The sequence below is a fragment of the Protopterus annectens genome, chromosome 7.part1, assembly GCF_019279795.1.
Source record: "Protopterus annectens isolate FY-2018-M chromosome 7.part1, PAN1.0, whole genome shotgun sequence".
Lineage (NCBI taxonomy): Eukaryota > Metazoa > Chordata > Ceratodontiformes > Protopteridae > Protopterus > Protopterus annectens.
Window position 1 is genome coordinate 440,725,578 of NC_056740.1, and position 25,000 is coordinate 440,750,577.

At 36.7% G+C, this 25,000-nt stretch overlaps 1 protein-coding gene across 1 annotated transcript in view; it reads left to right on the top strand.

The window, feature by feature from the left end:
• Positions 1-25,000, top strand: part of ALDH1A2 (aldehyde dehydrogenase 1 family member A2) — a 445,853-nt gene that overhangs the window by 144,419 nt on the left and 276,434 nt on the right. Inside the window, exons 2-5 of the mRNA XM_044078904.1 lie at positions 12,508-12,612; positions 13,961-14,101; positions 17,713-17,842; positions 24,355-24,416. Coding sequence (XP_043934839.1) covers positions 12,508-12,612; positions 13,961-14,101; positions 17,713-17,842; positions 24,355-24,416 — 438 coding nt within the window. The remainder of the gene's footprint in view (positions 1-12,507; positions 12,613-13,960; positions 14,102-17,712; positions 17,843-24,354; positions 24,417-25,000) is intronic.

Consider the following 25,000-nt stretch of genomic DNA (forward strand, 5'->3'; position numbering starts at 1 on the left):
TCTAAAAATGCTACAAGCTTTCCACTCAGGATCCTCCCCACTACTTTCCCTGTCACTATTATTAACTCATATAAAAACTATAGTACCTTATTGTATACTTTCATTTAATACACACAGCTGTTTGCAGCATCATGATATTTCTGGAGCTGATTTCCTTAATAAAGTGACTTAACAATTAGTAATTGGTACCATATAAAAGGGTAAGGTGATAGAAACAAAATGAGACTGTGATTGTTAGGGCAAGCAGTTGTGGAGTTACTAGCCACTATTTGTTACCAGTTATTCATATTTTCATATTTATATCCATATTTTCACAACTGAGCAAACTATATGTTTCTGAGGGTCATAGTGTGAAATGTTATGATATGTGCTTGTTACTGGATATATACTAATAGTTGTTTGCTGTTAATAAATATGTTATGCAATATTTGCATATGTACACTAATATTTGTAAAATGATTTGGTTTATGAACTGTTGTATAATAGGTGAAACCTTAGATGATCTTGAAAATAATTACAGTGGAAAGCTGCAGTGCAAGTTGCACAGATTGAGAGATGTTGAATGCTATTTGTATTAATTATACAAATATTCATTTTTCATATTTTATATATGTTTTAAAAAACGAGGATTCAAAAGGCTATTTCTTGCCAGAATGTCAAACCTGGTCTGCTGAACAAAGGTGTTGCTGGCAGTATATGCTTTGTACAGATTCTAAGATAAAAACATTTGTGAAAATTCTGGAAAAATAAAATTCTGAATGTTTTTGCATTATAGTACATTACATTATTGATGTAAAGGATGTGAATTCAGTGACTTTTATTTTTGTGAAGCAGAGTTTTTGCTGGACATTTTGCTGTTTGCATGTTTTCATATCATTTATGGTTCACACATTTTTTAAATTTGTTTGGCTTATGTGTTGTAACTTGATTTTTTGGAAAATGCTCTGGAATTTAAGGATATGTGTAGGGTGCTTGAGGTTTGCCGTCTTTAGCAGATAGATGTAAATGAGCCAAGCTAACCAGTTTGTAGTTCTCTGGATAGGTCTGCTCCTTGCGATCATACAAGAGTACCACACTTTATTTATTTATTTTATTTTACATTTGTTAACCAGGGGTGTCTGACTGAGTTGAAAAGGCTCTTTTTAAGCAGAGGCCCAGGGAGAAAAGCTCCACACAGAAAAATAATTACAGATACATTTAGATATTTAGACATGATCAGTATACCCACAAATTACAATAGACATGTTTTTAAATTCTTTTTTTGTCCCCACAGATTTCTTCTCTTACTTGCATATGGATGTCTTCCAAAACACTGGCCAGATTTGTTAGGACTCTGGGAGACATACCAACTGCTTCTTGTACCTCATCCTCCCAATGGACAGCCATTTGTCTCTCCACCTTCTTCAACTCTTTCTTGATGTCTGTCCGCTGTTTTCCTTTGTCTGCCCTATCTAGTCCAGCCTGGGGTCCTTCCCTTGTCTTCCTGTGTAAAGACTGCTGCAATATATTCATTCAGTACTTTTGATTTTTCCCAGTTGCCTCTGATCTCCCTTCCATGTTTGTTTAGCCTTGCCTTCTTTTTATTATGTACTGTACTTAAAAAGTCTTTGCTTCCCTTATTGAACCTTTTTGTTAACTCTCAGGCCTTGGAGGGTATGACTGAGGGATTGAATGAGTGAGTGAGTGATTGAATGAGTGAGTGAGTAAGTGAGTGAGTGATTGAATAAATGAGTGAGTGAGTGATTGAATGAGTGACTAAGTGAGTGAGTGAGTGAGTGAGTGAGTGAGTGAGTGAGTGAGTGAGTGAGTGAGTGAGTGAGTGCTGAACAGACACTGTTGGCTTTTCCATCTTGAGGGATGAAGGCTGATCTGACACACAACTTGGGTGAAACCTGATGAACACTAGGTTTTCTCTGTAGCAGAAGGTATAACTGCAGTGTCTTTAGAAATATCACACAGGTGATCTAGGGTTCAAATCCAGATAACACCATTTTGGGATGGGAAGTTGGTATAATGGTTGGGGTGTTTGCCTTGCAGACACAAAGTGCAGGGTTTGATTCTTACATGGGGTAATTGGCTAGGCTTAAAATGGCCCACAAGGGCAGCTAGCCTAGTACTAATCTATGAACCTAGGTGTTGTACCCATGGAGCAAACACAATGCCAAGTGGTGTTATGCATACAGCAAGCTCGGGGAGTACCACTTGTGTGACAGCACCGATAACTCCCCAGGGCACGCAGCAACTGTGATCTTGAAGGAGCTGCCATGAGGATTGGGAGCTCTGAGGGGGTTGGGAGGAAGTCCATCTGATCTACTGACTAGGTTGCTACTCTCCAACACCCTACCCTTGCATCTTGGGAGGGACAATCATGATGAGCTCATACTGGGAAACGTATGGGCTGCTTGGCTATCACTGCAAGATGGGGACAGACTCAAGTTTTTCATTAAATGGAGAACTGGAAATCTCAATGACAGGAAAAGAATGGATTGTAGGACCCTAATCAAAGTTTGGTCTGATCTTGGATGGGGGTCTTGAGAAGCTCACCATGGGAGTCCAATCCTAGTTCTTGAGGATGAAAGGAAGGATGAAGGTAGGGGAACCACTGAGTAGATTTAGTGAACTATAAAAAAACTTTGATGTGTAGTTAATGCAGGCATTAACTTCAGCTGATTTTGCTCTTGAGGGTAAACCAATATGGTTCTGAGAAAAACATGCATTATCTGCATTACCTGCTGACAGTCATGGCAAATTACGTAAGAGTGACAGTAGTTAGCTTTCCTGCACTAGGCCATGCAAGTCATATCACATGGCAGTGCATCTGGATCACCCCTGTCCAGACGTATTTGTGCTCAGTGAGATTCCAAGAAAAAAATAATAGGGGGGTGAGGAACCAAGTACTCGGGTAGGATTTGTATGTTGTAAGAAAATCTACAAAGGCATTGTGTCCAGGTTATACCTGCAGGCTCTCTCCCTAGCATGTAAAGCAACATTTTTAATATGTGAAGTGCTCCCTCATTTTTTTCATTGCACCCAGATGAAATATTTATTTATTTATTGATTTATTGATTGATTTATATATATTTGTTTACTGGATAGCACACTGATCTCAATGGACCACATGTAGGCAGCACGGCCCAGGTGATATGCAATAGGACAAATAATCCTTTTTACCTTCACTCTTAATACTGGTAACCATTTTCTGTGGGTGTTGAGAAAATTTTTTATAGTGGGGTAAAATATGAAGCAGATAGGTGGGAATCATTATGAGAGACCGTATGCGGTATCATTTCTGAACATGTTTTAAACTATCTACACTGTTGCAAAGCTGCAGAATGAAAATTAGTTTCTAGTAGTGTAAATTAAGATATATCATAAAGAAAGACATATTTTATGCACTTATCAGGAACTGTTACATTTTTCTCTTCAAAAATATTATTATCCAAGTACTTTTATCAGAGGTTGTTTATGTTTCTAGAATATGTATCCCCTACACATTTCATTTTATGTACAAGTAAATGTAAGCGATGGTGCTTCACATAACACTGACCATGAAAGCTTTCTGATATTATAGGTTAAGTACCTGTTTTATTTTAACAGCACAAATGCCCAAAGCAGAATAAATAACCCAAATCATTCATAAGGGAAAAGGGTTAATCATTTACTAGTTTTTTTAAATAAAAACACACACAGAAACACTTTTGTATTTTTCTACTAAATTATGTCATTACACCAATATCCTATTTATGGTTTCAAGTCAGCCTTAATTAAAATTCATTCCAGGGGACTTGTAAAGCAGTGAGCCTTACTGTGTAGGGAATGAATGAAGGGAATGCTGTGTTGTAAAATATGTAACATGATTTATTTCTTATTTGGGTTTTTTAGTCAGTGAGCATATGTGCTCATAACTTACATGTAACTGCTATCATTATCAAACACCTTTACTTCTTTAATCTAATAGACTACAGCGGTTACTGGAAATAAAAATAACTTGTGACTTTGTGGGGGGTGGGCCTTCTTTTACTGCTGCACCAACATGAAGCCTTGACTATGACAGTTTTACAAAGTGCTCTTAATGAAAGTCAGATTAACTGCAGAAGATGTGCACATTTCATCAAGAGACAGTGGGACCTGTAGTGGTGAAGGGGTTATATACATGCCAGTTAAAGAGGCTCATCTAACAGATTTATGGGAAAGGAATTTGACTCTTGTTGGTATCAGAGGCTCCGGAATGGTACTAGATGGTACAGAACATCTCACCCTTTCAGAAGTGAGTTATTTCAGTGCAACCTTCTCCTTGTAAATCAACCAGTAGTGGGATTACGTTTGCAAAGCATTCCAAATGTATGGCTTTGCTATTTTGTATCTGCACTAAAGTAAATACTTCTAATTTTACTGCCAAAGTAAATGCACTAAAAGGTCTCGGTTTACGGCAATAAATTAATAGAAGAGTGGTGTTGTCTGTAGAGAGAGATGCTTTATGGAGTGGAAAGAAAGTCCTGTTAATCATTAGCAGCTCTTGTTGCCATGAGTTAGTAAAACTGTTACAGAGATTTAGAGAAAGTGAAAATGTGCACATATCTCTTAAGCGTATATATTTATTACTAGTATTGCAAAAAATCAATCAGAAAAAAATTGTTCAAATGAAACAACTTTTAAAATAAAGAAACATAGAACTGTTTTGCCCTGCCTAGAACCGAGGGACGTCATGTTTCAACTGATTTAAGTTTCACATAGTTTAATGCCCGAGGTAATTTTATTTATTTATTTTTTTTACATTTGTTGACCAGGCTAGTCTAACTGGATATATGTCCATTTTCAGTAGAGGCACGGAATAATTGTGAATTATGTAGAAATAACAGTCATATAAAATGATGAGAATGAAATAGTATGTGTATGGCTTACATATGAACAAAATGTGTGTATAACATTACTAAATAGTATATTAAAAGTTATCTGAAACTGTTCTAAAAAGTTTTACTATTTTCTAAGGTACAAGTTCTTCCTTTCATGTTTATAGTTTGCTACACTCGGATGACATCCTGTAACAAATACCAAGTTAACTATACATCCTGATACCATATACAAAAAAAAAACCTTTGAAGATTTACTTTGAAAATTATGACTTTGCTTTATATCTTAGATTAGAACTAAATCATGAAACTGTATTTTTACAAATGTTTTTCATTTAGACAATTATTGGGTTTAATCTTATGTTCCTATTTCATAAAAATCCATTATTTTTTGTGAATATTTCAGTAACTTCTTTTATTTTCTTGATCAAACATAAAAAAGTCTTTGAATATAAATATGTGGAGGATTTTAAAACATTTTAGTTCTACAGTATCTCTGAATATTACCTATTTGGAAACTGAAATAATTTTTTTATTCACTATTAAGTGAAATACCAAAGATGCTTTGTAATTACTCTCTACTTTTTATAATAAGGTTGTGGCAGATCATATTAACATTAATTGAAAACTTAATTTTTTTTTTATATATTTTAATTTCTTACTATGCTATCTGTATTTGTCAAGACAAAGCAAATCTTGTTGGCAGTTATTAAGTTATATCTGGGGAAAAAAGAAATATGATAATTGATTAGCTGAGATAAATTTATTGACAAACAATAAAAGCTCAGAGAAGACGTTTCTTTCAGATAACTGCTAGTGAGTACTACTTATCCTCTTATAGTAAAACAGTGATACAGCAGTCCAAAGACTTTGAACCAGTTCACCTGCAACTGCAATATTCTACTATTCTGTGAAAGTAAATGAAAAATTATATCACTTTTACCAAGTCAATGGATGAATGAAATTAATATTATAAGCATTTAATCACATTTTTGTTTACACAACTGATCAAAATAGTTCCAGTAAGACTGGACAAAAAGAAACGCACAGAGGATCACAATCCCGACTGCATTTGCCAAAAAAAATAAAAAATACTGCCTGCTGAAAAATACTTTTTAAAAGTATTTTTGCAGGGAGGCAAGCCCCCCTGTAGCCCCCAGTGTGGAAGCAAACCCCATACTCAGAACATATATATATGTTGTTGTTTGTCTTTCAGCTTTTTCCCGGTACAGGGTCGCCACAGCGGAACTCCGGCCTGCTAATGATTGGCAGTAGATTTTTATGAAACACCGAGGTGCCAGCTCGACGCCCAACCTTCAACGAAGGCACGCCCATTTACGCACGCATGTCTTTCGAATGCTACCCAACCGTGGGGAGGACATGCAGACTCCACACAGATGGCACTCCCAAGCCATGCCGAGAATCGAACGGGAGAACCTCTTGCTGTGAGGTAACAACGCTACCACCGTACCACCGCGGAGTTATATATATATATATATATATATATATATATATATATATATATATATATCAATTCCATAGTTGCACCAACTTGCAAAAGGGGAAATTCCTCCCAAAAGGGAATCACTTGGGGCACAACTCACCGATAGTGATTTCCTGTGAAGGAACTATGATCGTCAATGAGTTGAACCCTGGGCAGTTGAAGCTCAAGCATCTGAGCTTCATCCACCAGTAAGGTAATGAGTTAGAAACATGTTAACTTGTATTGTGTGGGGCCTACATATATATATATATATATATATATATATATATATATATATATATATATATACGCCTCACAGCAAAGAGGTTCTCTGGTTCGATTCTCAGCTGGAGTGGCTTCTGTGTGGAGTCTGCATGTCCTCCCTGCATTCGTGTGGGTTTCCTCCGGGTAATGAGCAGACAGATGACCTGCTGTGGCAACCCCTGACCGGGAAAATATGAAAGAAGAAGAAGTCTGGTTTCCTCAAATGTTGCAAAGACATGTGTCTGGAGCATTTCACCCCAGGCTTCCACTTATGGCTTCGTTCCAAGTCGGACTTTCCCGGTAAACAAATGTTAAATAAATAAATATATAGATACACACACACATGCATAGTTGAAATACATTCTGTCAAATGTACATTGTCAACAGACTATACTGATATCACTTTACATTAAAAGCTGCATTTGTTGATGACAGGAGATGTTGAACATTGATTTCATTAATGTATATGTGGTGTATAAAATTTGCTTGAATGAAGGTAAGAGGAGTTTTGCCTGTAAGTGTTAGAATAAGGACTAGGTAAGGGGATAATTCAGTGGTGTGTGTGTGTGTGTGTGTGTGTGTGTGTGTGTGTGTGTGTGTGTGTGTGTGTGTGTGTGTGTGTGTGCATGGCTTTCTTGTGTACTGTTAGAGAAAAAAATTGGTAAAGTAATTTCTGAGGCTGGGTTAGGGGCATAGGGAAGGTTAGGGTAGGCACTCATGAGTAAGGTGGTATGGGGGGGGTCAAGCCCTGCACATTACCCTTTCCATAAAAGTACTGTTATTCAGGATGGACTTTTTTGTAGTTGACTAATTGCAGGAAGGAGAAAGGCTAAAGCGTTTCCTTGAAGAAGAGTAACAAACTGCTGGGGGATGGTGGCAGCGCCATTTCATTTTTCTTTTTGTTGTACTGGTATATCTAAAGGTGCTTTTGCAGTGTTTACCCCAAAGTTTGATGGAAGAATATCATAATGTCAACAAGCTACAGTTAAGATGTAGATGTGATTAGCTAGGATAAACACATTGCAGCTGAAAGGCTGAACATGTGTTGGGTTTATAAATCTCCAGCTTTTGCTCATGCTAGGCTTGTGTGAATCAAATTTCTGTCCTAAAACTCCATTAGAAGAGGCTTCAAGATGCATATTTTGAAACAATGTGATTGATAGCTGTCAAAGGTTGAGCCTTTGGTTATCTTAGCGACAAAACTAGTTTTTCAGTCTTTTTCAGGACAACATTTTCAAAATACCATCTATTAGATTGAACTGCGTGTGTTAGGAAAGCGGCATTGTGCGGTGCTTTCTAAAAGATAATGATATTAATTAATTCATTTAATTAATCGTTCTTTTTATTTATGATACCCATGTTTATGTTATTTAGGGTTACAAGAGAGTTAGTCCCTATTCCAGTAGACAATGAATGTAAGGCACACCAATTATTGGAGGAATACCAGCCCTTTGATGCAGCCAGACACACACACACACACACACACACACACACACACACACACACACACACACACACACACACACACACACACACACACCTATGATCATTTAAGGGGCATCCTTTTCGGCACAGAACTGCATTGTAATGGTGCCTTGTTTCATCAGGTTATTTTTCAAATTAACACTCTGAATGTTTCAGCAAAAAAAATACTGATAAATATAAATGGACTTCTTGACTATAGTTCAACTGCTTGCCGTTGACTTTCAAAACTGGAGTCACAAAAGAACAAACTCACTCAAATGTGAAAAGCAATTGAAGTAAAAAACCCAAGCAAAGAGAAGCATTTTTGAAGGGATGCATGCCTTCCTTTCTAGACCCCCCCCTTACCGATATGGGGGCTGCAACCCTTACTACTTATATATAACAACACTGATGTCACACCGTCTCGGGAAAAGGAGAAATTGCTGGGGAACTATAACCTTGACTTTTAGTTCAAAAAGCCAGCATTTGCATGCTAATGATTACTCAAATGGGAATCAATCAGTATTGTGCTCAACAGAAGCCTCACTCATAAGCAATGCTATGGGCCAACATGTAAGTGTAAAAGCCATGTTTCCTTAATAATTACCCAGTATGCAATATTTATGTCACATTTTTTAAATATAGCATCAAATATATTGCTTTTGGGATATATACAGTGACCTTAAAGGAAAATTATCAGCCCTTTGATATCACTTAATATATCAGAATTCCTTCGCTCATGTTTCTGCATGTGTTAGATTTGCTTGTCATAGTTCTGCATCTTTTATAAAACAGAGAAATTGCATTGTTCGGTATGATATGTAAGTAATAAAAATGTGTAGTTCAGATTTGTGAATATTTGAAGATTCAAAGTAAACTTTATTGTCATTTAGGTTCACACATGTGTAGCCTAAACAAATTTTATGCATCGGCTTAGTTCTTGAGATTACAAACAGAAACAACACACACCAGTAAAAGAATGAACGCAACTAACATATACAATCCTACTCCCAGTACCTGTACAAAAAAAGCAGATAAATTACAACACTTGAATAAGGAATAACTATACCCTCCCCTGAATAATAATAACTGCCCTATTTAAATAAAACACACATTAGATTGCACATTGCCTAAGTTGTCTGTTTAGTATTGCACTTGATAGGGATAATATAAATAAATACTGCACTTACTTGGTATTTGTGTTGTATATATTATACAACACACTACATGTATTTGTGAAAAAAAGAAAGAACTGACTTAGTTAATGTCCATTTCTCTGGGACTTATGCCTAAGTTCAGAAATCTGACCACTGTCAGATAAAAACTGTTGTTAAATCTGGTAGTCTTGCAGCCAGTGCTGTGATATCCTCTACCCAATGTCAGATGCTTAAACAGTCCATGCACTGGATGTGTGGTGTCTTGTATTATTTTGGTGGCCTTTCTCATGCTTCTTGCAGAGTAAAGTTGTATCGATGGAAAGCTGGTACCTGTTACCTTCTCTCCAACCCTCACCATTCGCTGTGGTGCCTTCCTTTCTGTAGCTGCATAACTTGCAAACCACACTGTGAAGTTGCTGGTGAGGGTACTCTCAATAGCACTTCTATAGAAGGTGGAGACGATATGAGGCGGAAGCTTTGCTTTCTTCAGCCTTCTCAAAAAATGGAGTATAAAACTCAAATCTGAAATTGTAGAAACCATCACGTGCTTATTTATAATACTAGCTCATCTGATGTCTAGATGAGTTTAAAGTTAATTTTTGTTCAGTAGCACTTAACTCAGGCAAGAGTGTCTTATGTTTACTTACATTTAGTTTTATAATATTGCAAATCATAACAAAGTGCAAAAACAGATCTAACTAATCAGCTCTGGCAGAATAGAGGTATAAAGCTTTGATTATGACTTAGGTAGTCCAGGTTTGATTAGCAGGTCATGTCTCTGACAGAGCTGGCAGAGGGAGATGGGTGGGGCCATCCTGTGGAGGTAGGGTGCTATGATCTCAGATACAAGGGGCAGAGATTCAAAGGAGCAGCCTAGAAGTGGTTATGTAGCTCATTAAACCACTAACTGGTTGTAGATGTCATTGCAGATGTGTGTAAATGTGAGGTCACATAGTGGGAACGTGAGGATGGCAGGTTTCCCTTTGGGGTTGATTACAGCCAATAAAAAAATCCCCAGAGCTGAGAAGTTGGAAAAGGAATAAAACACATCTTGTGACTGCCTGAATGATTGTCCCCTCTGAGCACTTACCCTAGCAATGCGTGGAATCTTCATTATATTGGGTCACATGGGCTGTGTCTGATTGACCAAACATGATGATCAACAGACATGGGGCCAAAAAGCACGCAATAAACACATGGATTTTACAGGTGTAGAGAACTTTTAACAAATTCACACATCTCAGTTCTTACAAAGAGAGATGGAGCAGACTAGTTATGTCTGCATGGAATATTTTACCAACCAGATGTTACAGATATAAAGAGTCATAGAAAGGCCAGGAACGCTGGGGACAAAAACACTAGATTCATCTGTTAAACTGTCTTTCAGTTGGTATACATTTAATGCATTTAGTCAAGTTTTCATTTTCCCCTTTTTTCCTGCACTATACCAGTGGTACATTACCTGGTTCCCAAAGAACTACAGAGTACAAGAGCAGGATTGCAGTATAAAATATGAGTGTTCATTATTGTTGTGGTTTGTGTGGGATTCATAAAATGCTTACTCTAAACATAAGTGAAATGTTGTTTAGTTCCCTTTTCTGACCATCCAGCCCTGACTCATTGCTTCCTCTAGTTACTAACAGCCATTACTCATGAGGGCTAGAAGTAGGTGTCAGTGTGCCATTATCCTAGGTGGACTGGCTCTTTTTGTTATGCACCTGTTGTCCCCTTCTACTTTTCAGCTATTGTTCTAGCATATGTATGTATGTCACATAGTTATTATAAATAGTTACCATCTTCAAACTGCCCTGTTCAGCTAGGACACTAACAATCCTGCTAAGTTATCTAGTTTCCAGAAGAGAATCTATTAGTTAGACACATACCACTGTGATGTACACACACACACACACACACACACACACACACACACACACACACACACACACACACACACACACGCATGCACACATGAGCGCACACACACACACACACACACACACACACACACACACACACACACACACACACACACATACATACACACAGACACACACACATAAACATACGCACACACGAATACAGACACTCACACGCACACACGAGCGAGTGCACACACACATGCACACACACACGAGTACAGACACACACACGCACACACGCACAAGTGCACACACATGCATGCACACACACACACGTGCACGCAGATGCACGCAGACTCCCCCAACCCCGATAGGCCACTCAGTAAATGAAAGGCTCATTTCTCACCATATTGCCACCAGTTCAAGCAACTTGTGGACCAATATTAGAACTCAGGTTGGCTGTATCATAGTTAGGGCACCATTCGTGGATGCCATGCAGACAGGTCACTAAGTGTAAGTGAAATAAGCCTATGTAACACCTAACTGCAAAGCACCCTCTCAAGAGAGATTAGTTTAGCATAGTGGTGAAGGTGTTTACCTCATGGGCACAAACAATGGATTCTGACCTTGGGGTATTGGTTTAGCTTAAAATGGCCCTTCAGGACAATTAGCCTACTAGAAGTGGATTTAGTTTAATGGTTAAGACCTTTATCTTACAGATACAAGGTACAGAGTTTGATTCTAACTTCAGGTTATTGGCTAAGCTTAAAATGGTGCTTTGGGGCAGCTAGTATGAACTACATGCAATTCATGGTTGGTGCTTGTTTACAATATGAAAAAAATGTCAAAAAAATTAAAGTTAGGGTTTGACATTTATTTTATTTTAGATTGGTTTATTGGGAAAGTCTGACTGGACACAGGTCCATTTTCAGCGGAGGCCCGGGGAGAAAAGCTCCACAATACAATACAGGACATGAGAGAAGAGAAAAAAAATATGGTAAATGGACATAAATGGTTAAGGTGTTTACCTCATAGATGCAAGGTGCAAGGTTTGCTCCTCACCTTGAAAAACATGACTAAGCTTAAAAAAGACCCCCTGAAGTCATTAGTCTAGCAATCACCTATGAGTCTCATAGTACAATGTAACACACTGTGGTCTTACTGCTCTAAACAGATTAGTGTTTTCAAAACAACGTTGCAGTCACATTGTCTAGCATGGTATCACAGAAAGCAACATAAAAGCATTGAGAAATAGCAACAATGGGTTAAAATTCATTGGGCAGTCCTGCTATTCTTGCACACTAAAACAAAATAATACATATCTGTAAATATTAACTATTGTTCTTAAACAGCTGTAATACTGTATAACAAGGTGGGACAAAATGCGTAGCCATTCTTAATAAAGCTTATTATTTATACTTTCATTGCAGATCTTCATAAATAATGAATGGCAGAATTCTGTTAGTGGGAAAGCATTTCCAGTATACAATCCTGCAACTGGAGAGCTGATTTGTGAAGTCCAAGAAGCTGAAAAGGTAAGCAAAATAAAAGAGAAAACACGAAGGCAAAACATAAACTTAACATGTAAAGACAGCTAAAATTATCTTGCTACATTAAGAAGGAAACATGCATTCTCTGTTTTTATGCTGTTTATTTATTTTTCACATTTAGAAATCATGGTTGGCAATTGAAAACTCTTAAAGAACAGAAAAATGCTGTAAAAATGCCCCTTACTTGTAGTAAAGGTTTGTTTATTAAACTAGACAAGACTCGCCACACATGACTGTCAATTCTCTGGCTAAACAGAGAGCTTTGTCCTGACAAAGTAACTTAATCATGCTATTTGTAAGTAAAGACTGAGGAAACCAAATCCAGGAGTACAGGAAAAAAGCTTTTTATCATTTTATAGCTTTAACCCTCAGTACTAGAGTCAGAGAATTTTAACTGATTTTTAAATGCTGTTAAAGTTGTTGAGAAATTACTCATAAATATTATAAGAAAAACTACTGCTGAGTGCAAAAGAGTTTAAATATAATGCCAAGTGACTATGGGTGTAAGTTTATGCATATTGTGAGTGCATAAATGGTGATTTAGAAGCCTGTGACTGACTTGGAATCTTTTGCATATCATTGCTCATTTTGTAAATACTTATGTGGAAATTTCTTGGTTTTGTTACATAAAGAGTGTTTTTGTGCATGTTTTTTTTCCCCGTCTCTCTCTCTCTCTCTGTCTTGATGGCCTTTAATCCAATCCCCCGCTGAACTCAAAACCCATTTATTCCTTGTGGGTGAGAAGTTCCCTTTCAAATCCTCTTGATGGCAGATTTTCAGAAGGGTCTTCATCCAAGCAAACCTCAGGGAAGTTTACTGCTCTTACTGACATCTTGCTAATGAGGGCATATTTTTTGAATGGAAGTCTAAACTTTCCTCTTCAGTGGTAATTTGGGCACCTACATCATCATTATAGGACCACCTATATCTATTTATCAGTTCCCGGCTGTTCCTTTACATGACAGACAAGGGCTACCATCATCAGGTGGGGTGGCTATATCCTTGTCTTCCTTGCACTGCTCCCATCCATTTCAGTACCATCCTTGCTCTCTGGCAGTAATTGCATTAGGAACAGTAGCTTGTGCTGGTCAGGACCCACCCCTTCCCCTACAAGATGAGCATGGCCTTCCTCCTAGGTGACCCATCAAACACCCAAGATGCTCATCAGATTTGGGTCACCTACTAGGTAATTTGAGCATTACATATGTATACCACCAGTGCTCTGGTATTTAAGGAATTTGAATTTGAAAAACTCTACATTTAAATTGTATTAATGTTATATTAGATAAAGCTTCTACTACTCTGATTTTAAATCTCACTTATGATATTGCAGGCAGATACTGACAAAGCTGTCCGTGCAGCTCGGTTGGCTTTTTCACTTGGTTCAGTCTGGAGGCAAATGGATGCTTCTGAAAGGGGAAGACTTCTGGACAAATTAGCAGATTTAGTAGAACGAGATCGAACATTTCTAGCTGTGAGTATCTAGTATTTTCTTTCATGTAGTTCATGATTCATGGAGAAATTTAAGATTAATGATTTAAAATAACTTTACTACTGCTGGTTTGTTCGCTTGTGTGTCAGGATTGAGTACAAACAGGGAAAAAAGGAAATATTTTAATTGCTTTCTTAATTTGTGGCTCACAAGTTGGGATTAAATTGAAGAATAGCACTTTCTGATAAGAAAAAAAAAGATAGGAAGTTGAATTAACCTTTGGTTCATCAGTATATTGAAATGCATTACATTACTTAAGGTAAATATGCTGACCACATCCCAGGCTAGAACACTGGCAACATTTGAAACAGGTAACAGATTTTGCCCAACATATCAAGTCTAACAGAGGTTGTTGAACTGTTTGTTTCTGGATTTAGGAGCAATATTTATGTTCAAGGGTAGATACAAGGCAGAAGACCTTTAAAAAATCTAGCCCAACTTCCCAGCAGTACTGTCTGGTTAAGTTACCCGCTCAAGGTCACAGAGTATGCAAATGAATGCTGAAGGAGTCAGACCCTGTACCAGTGGAAACAGCTTGTTAACAGTTCATGGCCTTTAATCCTCTGTGCCAGTTGTGAAGTACAACAAACAAATTTGAAGAAAAAGGCAAAGGAAGAAGGAGGGGCACAACTTTCAGAGTAAAGGCAAGAACTTCTACTTAGCCACTTGCAAGAACTTTTACTCAGAGTAGGTAGTGGCTCAGAGGACAAAATACCAACTGGAATCATGACAGGGAAGCTGGGGAAATGTTCTAAAAAACAAACAGACTGATTTCACTAAATTGTCATCAAGGGAAAAAAATAACCCAGATGCATATTTATGTGAGTATTTATTTTTCAGATGCTGAATAAACATTTTCATCTCCATTACTGAATGCTGGAATATTTATGTACCAGCTATAGCTATTCTATGCACGGGTGGTTGGGGATATCTTTGTGTGACATTTTCTGTATATATATATATATATATATATATATATATATATATATATATATATATATATATATATATATATATTAAATGCAGTTTATTTGCAGGGTAAATGTAAAACTGAAGTTCATTTTCAACTTAAATAAAAATCATCAACTAGTTTACCAACAGCAAAATTTGTTTAATAAAATGCTCTGACGTTTCAGCTCTTACAAGCCTTCAAGGCTTGAGGGCTTCTAAGAGCCGAGACGTCAGAGCATTTTATTACACAAATTTTGCTGTTGGTAAACTAGTTGGTGGTTTTATTCACATTTAGGATTTCGTATTGTGTGGTGCTGTTAAATAAAAATCATCCCTCTCTTGCTGGTTATTTATAGTTCAAGGGAATGTTTTCTACTCCACTTTTAAAGTCTCCCAAAGGGATTGTTGCAGCTCTTGTCCATCTGCCTTGCAATCCCCAGCTATGTCCTGTGTTTGGTACCATATACTGCTTGAATAAATCTACAGGTCATCCAGTGATTCTTCTGGTATTTCTGCAACTATCTCTGGTGATAGCTCACCAAGACATTCTTTGTTCTGAAATCCCGCTCCATTACAGACAAATGTCTCTGACATTTTGGGGGTTCCAGCCTTATTATTTTAACAACAGATTTTTTAAAGCTGCCACAATGAGGAAGACCTCATTTTTGGTTTACATGTTTCTGAATCTGGTGTAATTACTGTCATTGTTAAACAGCACTTTTTGCAATAGTTACCACTGGTGGGTGATGCATCAAATTGGCACAGGTGACCCCTTCATACACTCGCCCAGACATATGCATGCATTCATACATGCATACACAGTCACAGACACAGACACACACACACACACACACACACACACACACACACACACACACACACACACACACACACACACACACACACACACACACACACACACAGAGCTAAAATATTATCAGCCAGATTTAGTACTAATATTACTCTTCCTGCCCCACATTGTTGCCCCCACTATCCCTGACAATTTTGTTTCTCCTATAATCACCTTGGAACAAGTATTAAAATCCCTGTAAAAGGCTAAACATAATATGGCCATGAGACACACACACACACACACACACACACACACACACACACACACACACACACACACACACACACACACACACACACACACACACACACATGGACATAACTAATATATTAACAGAAAACTTTTGTGCTAACTTTAACCCTTATTCCCACATTGGTGCCCACTATCCTTGACAATTAGTTTCCCCTGTAATCACCTTCAAACAAGTCCTAGAATCCCTGTCAAAGGCTAAAATTAATGCTGCCAAGGGACCAGACAACACTGACAAGGATGTACTATCTGAAAGTGTTCACCCTCATCCTCTCTACTGGGTTTGTTCCTGTTGCTTGAAGAACAGCCACTGTGACTCACCTACTCAAAGGAAGCCCCACTACAGACCCTGTTAATTGTGGACCTGTCAGCCTTATCAGCCTTATATGCAAAGCCATGGAACGTATCACAGCAGAACTCATTTATACAGACATAAGCATCTTAACTGAACTAGATCCCTATCAGTTTGGTTTTGTAAAGGGCAAGACCTGTCTCCTAAAACTAGCAAGCTTGTTTGAAAAGGTTACAGGGGCTGTGGACAGTGCCAGCCATTTGACACTATACCCCATGCTGGTAGTACTGAAAAATTTTACAAGCTTAATTTAAACCCCTACATTGTCGGCCAGATTGCAAATCGGAAAGTTATGAAAGTTGTTGGTTCTCTAGCTGAATACAAAATTGAAACTAGTAGGGTATCACAGGTATCAGTTTTGGGCCTTTCCTGTTTGTAATTTATTTTGCATTTGTATAAGCCAATATCCTAGTGGTTGACCACAGTTGCTGATGACTGCAAACTGGGCACTATTATCTCCTGATCCACTGGTACAAAATGGTTCCAACAATGGCTAGAATATGTGCATAGATGGTGTATCAAAAACAGTTGCAAACTAAATGAAAAAAAAGTGCAGCATAGTAGCATTTGGCATAAAAGTTGTTTGCACATCATGTGTTATAAATGATACTCCTCTTCAGACAGAGACAGTGATATGAAACTGGGTAGTTATGTGGTTAGCTTTCTCTAGTTCAGTCATCATGTTTGCGCCACAGTCAGGAGATCCATCTATGTGGCCTGCTAATTTCCAAAAGAATATCTTCAAGATCCAAAGACAATATCTGACCACTGTGTTTTCCCTTATCAGACTGACCATTGAATACAATAACCCATTTCGTATGTACAAATTCTAATGTATCACTACACTGGAAAAATCCCAAAGATTTCTAGCCAAGATAATTAAATGTTCTAAATGGTTCAACTATGCTGATAGATTAGCGCTACTCTCATTATATTTAGTAACCTATAGGTTGCTGTAAGGTGACCTGTGTCTCACTTTTTGAGCTATGAAGGTCCCAGTCCTATTTGGCTTCCTATTTCTTTGTAAAAAAAAGTGTTTCTACAAACACTCACACTAAGGACTTAAATGTACATTAGCAAATAAAAATGTGACTATGATTATTACTGCATTGGTAATAGTATAATGGAAGTATTTCTGCTAACTATTACCCCTTAATCTGCTGATTTTCTGTGTGTTTTATCTTGCAGACAATCGAATCACTAAATGGTGGGAAACCCTTTCTACAAGCATATTACATAGATCTCCAGGGAGTCATTAAAACGCTGAGGTACTTTGCAGGCTGGGCTGACAAAGTCCATGGAATAACCATACCAGTAGGTATGTTCACACAGTGTCCTTTCTCATGTGACCATACCAGTAAGTATGTTTATATAGTGTCCCTTCTCATGTTTATACAGTGCCCATTCTCATGTGACCATACCAGTAGGTATGTTTATTCAGTGTCCCTTCTCCTGTGACCATACCAGTAGGTACGTTTACACAGTGTCCCTTCTCATGAGACCATACCAGTAAGTATGTTTATACAGTGTCCCTTCTCATGTGACCATGCCAGTAGGTATGTTTATACAGTGTCTCTTCTCATGTGATTGCCTGGAAGTAATGCATGCAATTCTAATGCTAGTTAATTAAAATTTATTTGGCAGCAGTTATATAGAAGTTGTATTGTTTGAAACTCATTAAATATTTTCCACTAGTCATCAAAAGCTTCCGGTGGTGCAGATTTCAAAACATTTCAGTGTCCAAGAGCTGTACTTCATTAATGTATCCAAGGACTGACTATAAGTGTTGCAACTGAAGAAACATTGTTGAAATAGTTTGTTTCATCATAACCTTTATTTCAGAGGACAGAAGATGTGTTTTACAGCTATACGCAGTTCTAATTAACCCACAAAACCTGCAATAATACTATATATTTTGTGAAGCACTTTTTTAACACTAAGAAATTCTTTTGGAAACTATATAGGCAAAAGTCTGAGATCATGCATTTTGCTTTGGCGTATTATTAAAGTAATGATAGCTGAGCAATATACTTATTCTGACCCAAGTCTGATTGCCTCAGGTTGTTCTAGCTTGGATGTCACCAGTGTTACTGAGCTTTTGGTAGTCTCTAGAACCAATTGCTATAAAATATTTTAGAAATTTCACATTCTAGCTGTCAGTCACAACTTATTCCTAGGCACACTCATTCAAAAGTTGTATAGCTCAAGAACCTTAAGTACTCTCTGGTAGTACTCACAAAGCATTATAAAAACACCTTACTGTTCTGAGAAATAAAAATGATGCTCTCTTCTTAAACAGACTCCCTTTTGAGTAGCTATAGGTGAGAAATTCTTTATTAAAAAAAGATCCTGCATCATAGAATACAATTCCTCAAAAATCAGAAATCAAGATGTTCTTAAAACTTTTAAAACGAAGTGAAAATCATTTTTTCTATATGTAAACAAATACAGACGCATCAGTTCACTGGATACATAAGGCAAACTGAATACATTTAATTGTGTTAAATAATTATAGTACAAACACGGTATTTCATTTTAACTATCATTTGATCTTTTTGTAATTCTAATGTGCATATTATAAATCTGCATGTTAAAATAGTGCACAAACTATAAATATGCATGCTAAAGGTAGAATAAATAGCTGTTTTATTCTGCCATTATCACTTTTGCAAATTATTGTAATTTATTAGGTAATTATTTGTTGCCTCTTATTTCAGTTCTTTATATTACTGTATCTTTGGGTCTCCAATTGCTGTTCAGTTGAACCCAGGTAATGGCTGAAAAAGGTCTATTGACCAGCCTACTTACCTAGATAAACAAACATGCAGACACAATAATGCACAAATAAATGAATACATAAGTTGTTCTTGTATACTTTGTGATTCCAGACTAGTTGTTTCATTAGACTAAGTTCCTTTGTTATATTCAAGTGACTAGATGGTGTTATGCTGTTAACATTCCTTCGTTATATTCAAGTGACTAGACGGTATTATGTTGTTAACAACAGACTTTTACATTATTTTTAATTTTTTCACAAGAGGGGCGGGTTTGTCCCCTTGGGACCGTATAGCCCCATTTCCTGTTGTATCCAATATTCCTTCCTATCTCATAGTATCTGAACCTGCTGGGTGAGGTGATGTCAGAGCGAAAAACTCTGCAAACATAAGTTATTTATCTATTTTTGGACAATCTTATTCTGTCTTTTACAGGCCAACAAGCAGTGTGCAATGTCCACTGATTCTAGCCAAACTGAGCACACCCTTTTGCATGCCTGTAATGTTTGGCTGGGGAGGTTGCACATTCTTTGATGGGACTACACTTTTCATGTCTCTGCTATGAAACATTGTTTGTAATCATTATCTGTATTTAAGATTCCATATATTTGCTTAGCTGTTTCTGTTTTGCCCTGATAATTCTTTACCAGCGTACAGTTATATGTACTGAAAAATTTATTTTATCTGAAGATTTTTTCTTGCTGATTGTCATTACATGTCTGCATCTGATAGATTTGTTTTTCTGGTGATTTTTTTTCCACATGAAGCCTGTGAAAATTATTTTCCCAACTAGAGATTTCCAGTTAAGAAATGCAAATGAATGAATGAATGAATGAATACATCTTCATAACATGCATCTAGGGATATAAACTAGCATATGCCTCATACATCATGATGTGAAAGAGCAATTACTCTATGAAGCCCTAATTTCTGAAATATGGACTAAGGAGAGACAATATCTGGGGTCAACTGGGGTCAACATTAAGAAAGGCACTAGGATTACAAACTTCTTCTTCCCTGGCAGGCTGGCCCCATCTACGAAAGACTTTTCCTGCTGCTAAAACACTGTGCTGCACTTAGCACTTGTAGTTTATTACTTAATATTTGGTAACTGAGTAGATTGTCTTGCATATAGACTGCTATGAGCCTTGAACCAGGCCACAAGGGAAAATAAAATATAGGCAATTTAGTACAGTTAGTCAATAGGCCAGCATGTTTCTGGACAATCTGAGGAAATCAGAGTACCTGGAGAAAATTCACACAGACATAGGGGAGAACATAAACTCCACACAGCCAGTATCTGGATGTCAGAACTGAACCACAGATACAGTAGCAAGTAGGCAGAGATCATACTAGAGAGAGAGACACCATGTTGCTAAAATACTATGTTTTAAAAGGGACCTTAACCATTTCATGAGCAGAATAAAGCTTCAAGTTCCAGACTTCATATCCTTCAGAAAATATATAATCATGTAAAAGTTGTCATTCTAGCAACTTTCTAAGTTTATAGGGGCAATATTTAAAATCTGTCCTTATTTTCAAGCCTTTGTCCCCCCATTATATTTGGCTTTGTCCAAATTTCTTGTACTGAGAGGTTGAGAGGTATAGTTGCCTTTAGAGTTTATTTTATTTAGTAGTGTGTATAAGGCCCTTTGTTCCCACAGAAAATATACATTTATTTACAATTTTAATTTAAGGAAACATATGTTATTTTTCTAACAGTAATTTGGAGTTGTTAAATTTGCTTAGTGGCAGTTTCATTCCTGTAATGCAGTGAGTGTAGATTGTGTGACTTTTGAGATTCAACATTGCAATATGGGCAGGACGGAATATATAATTTCAAGAATCCCTAAGGCTGAATTATGTTCATTCAGATCTGAATTATTATCTCAACAGATTCCCATTTTTCTGGTGCTTTCTTGGTTACTATAATTAGCAAACAATAAAACTAAAATTTCAAGTTTGCAAAAGTTTATTTGATGTTGCTAATGTATTTTAGACAAAATTCTGATTACTTATTTCTAACTGGCAGTGTTAATACTGTGAAGTCTACCTTGTAAAATGTTACATATTTAGTAGCAATGGACCCTTCTTTTTGCAGAAGGCAATGTGAAACTTATTTTTTTTTTAAATAATAAAAAAAAAAAGTCTGGACTGTATACCAGCTATCGACCTTTACAGAGATCAGTTCCATTTCACTGGAAAGAACACTTGAAAATTTTGAAATGCAAAAAAAGACAATAAAAAGGAGAATAAAGAAATGAACAGTTATAATGTAAGTTTTTTCAAACTTTGTAGCCTGTACAGGTTCATAGGTAAGTACTAGGCTAGCTGTCCTTGCAGGCCATATTAAGTCTAGCCAGTTTCCCTTTTTAAATTAAATTTTAAATTAACCTATCCAATTTGGTTAGAGATTGGCCCTGTCCATCCCATGGTTGATAATTATATATTAGCCCCTAATGAGAATAACTAGGATCGTACTATAGATAGTTTGAGTGGACCATGCATGACATAAAGCATTTAGGAGCTGCCTCTGTCCATGGAGACTATCTTGGGGTAAATTTGCTGTTTATCATCCATAGAGCTAAGTTGTGGTTAAATATGGAAAGGGATGAACTTTGTTTTATCTGGATGTGGAGTCTGTTCAAGAGCAGTGGTATCCTTGGCAAAATATACCTGTCTCTCCCAACCATTCTGCTGATATTGCAGAAGAGGTTTACATGTGTAAAAAGTATGCTGAGAATAAAAATAGATCCGTACAATAACAAGTAACTACTAAGAAAAACAAAAAAGTACCGAAGCTAACACAACTGAAGGTAAAACAATAAACTTTAATGCACACAAAAGAGAGAGGTTTACATACCTCGACATTATTTCTGTTGCCATTTGACTTGCTGATGTGCAGTAAAATCATCAGTAATGGGTCGGAGGATGCCTTGTATGCCAGACACAGGTCACCTCTTAGCAGTCTGTAGGATACCAAGTATAGTGACAGGGCTTTGAATCAATCCATGTAGGAGATGTTGTTTAGGACTTGTTTCCTTTTAATAAGGTACCTCTGTGGGCATTCCAGCTGTTGCATGTGTCAGAACAAATACATGCTAAAGAGGGTATTGCATTTAATGATTGGCCCAATAATAAATATTATTTATTAATAATAAATGCAACAAAAATACTCAGGTTATTTATTTTTCATGCCAAAACTGGCCTGTGAACTATTGTGCTAAAATTTACCATGTAAAAGGACTTGCTTCAACTAGACAAAAGTCATTTAATTCTTAACAGGACTTGCTTCAACTAGACAAAAGTCATTTAATTCTTAACAGATCTGCCTTAAAATATTTATCAAGATGAAGATAAAATCTAGCCAAAAAGGCAATGACATTCTTATTTTTTTTTATCAGTATCCAGTCATTCAGGAAACTCTGCTACCTTTCCCAAAAGTTTAAAAATAACTGAATGAAAAGTCAGTCATTCAGTGTATAATTTAAAACATGACTGGTGGAGGTTATTGTTTCCATTACAGTTAAGGCTAACGTGCTTTAAGTGTTCATAGCTGAGTCAATTAAGTACTTAAAGAGATGTCTATAAAGCAACAAAGAAGAAATCTGAGACTTGCTTGCAAACCATATCATGGATTCAGTTCTGTCAGCCAAAAATGCCATTGGATGTTTTGTTTTCAGTGAGATAACTCACTGTTGCAAGGAACTGTGGGTCAACTTATAAGCTTATTGGTGATTATGAATACCACAGCTTCTTATCGGGAGGTGGCATAATAGTTAAAGTTTTGGCTTACAGACACAAGGCACTGTACATGGTTCAATCACCACCTTTGGGAGGCATGGCTAGGTTTATACAAGGCCCACTGCAGTCAGCCTCCTAACCATATAGAAACATATATCATGTTAAAATGTATTCTTTACTGAGGATTTTATTAACCTACACGTATACAGAAAATGATTCATTATTTCTTTGCTCAGCATCTGATCGATTTCTTTTAATTTTTAGTCATCTAGAGTTCCTTTAAGATGACTTAGATTTAAATGCTGCACACTGTTTACTTTGCTGTTTTCAGTTACTGGTGTTAGGCTTGTAGTATTGTTTTAAACACTGATTAGGAAAACATGGACAAGAGATACCTGGCCCCATCTTCTATCCATTACTACTAATTTTATTTAGTTAGTTAACATTTGGGATACAAATTACATAAGAATGTCTGGATATAGTCTTGGGCACTAATATTTATATCGGTATATGCAAATGTCTGTTTACACTATGTAATTTGTTCATTTTCTTCTGTTGTACCTCTGTGTACCTCTCACTGAAAGTATCTGTTAAGTTTCTTTAATTCTTCAAGTATCCTTTTTGAAAACTGTATCACTTAACAGTTCTGTAATCAACAGATTGTATATTATTTTATATAATAATCACTCCTGTACACAAATGCTCATTTGCTTGCTTGAGTTATCTGTATGAAATGTGAATCCATGTAGAAATTAAAAACGGAGAGAGTATATTTTGAGGTGCGGCAAAGTAAAGTAAGTGAATTATTCTGCAATTTTGAATCACTCACCACAAATAAAATGGTTTATGCTAAGATATTGCCTTCATAAGACAAAATATATGCACTCAGTAAATCACTCCCAGGAGCAACAAATTCCCTAGAGCTTATGCTGGTTGGTTGATCTCTGTGTCTGCTCTTTGTCTTTAGACAGACTGTAGCTGTTTCAGAACAGAGACAGAAATTAATATGAATGAGAACACAGCCGAGATGGGAATATGCCTTGAGGGTGTTGGGACTGTTGCTATGTGGCTGTAACCACAATGTTTGTAAAGGCCCTGAGGCATCTAGGACTAATATTGTTGACATAATTTCATTAAAGCATTTTAGTACAGAATCGCAGTTGGACACAGCAGTTCATTATCAGACAGACTTTCATTAAGATTGCTTTTTCAGCCACCTGTGAAGCAATCATAGACAATTGCCAATAGTTTTATGTTTTCTCTTCTGCCAAACTAAACTGAACTGATACTTAACCTCTTTCATTTGTTACAGATGGCGATTATTTTACATTCACACGACATGAACCTATAGGAGTGTGTGGACAGATCATTCCTGTAAGTGTCTATGCAGGTGCCATGCATTTCATTTTGTTCTAGAGCATTCATTTTAAAGGAATGCAACATTTGGTATTTATGGTGATGTGCTATTCATTATACAGAAAGACATGTAATACAGTTGCAATCATCTTAAAAGCTGTAAGTACCCATAATTATTTTGTAATGGTCAATAAAGTTTTGTATCATTTATTTGTACTTCCATTATGGAGTCCAATTTATGTTTATTTTATAAGGGTTAATTAAGTTTTGGATAATTATTTGTTCTTTCATTAAAGAGTCTAGGATTTTATGAACATTATTAAATATACATTGTTGTTATTGTAATTAAAGCTATTAAAACATAAAAAAAAGACAAAAACAAATTGTAAAGTCTGACAGCAGTGATACTGTAAACTAATTATTCATTTGCTATATTGATTCTGTGTTTCAAACTAATGTGTCTGCCTGTCAGAATTAAACTGATGGTGTTGTGTGTTTGTGGAGAGAACTGCAAACTAGTAAGAATTTGTGGATGTACTGTACATTGTCTTGTGTTGTTGCTGCAGTACACCTTTACAACATACAATGCTGTTTTAGCATTG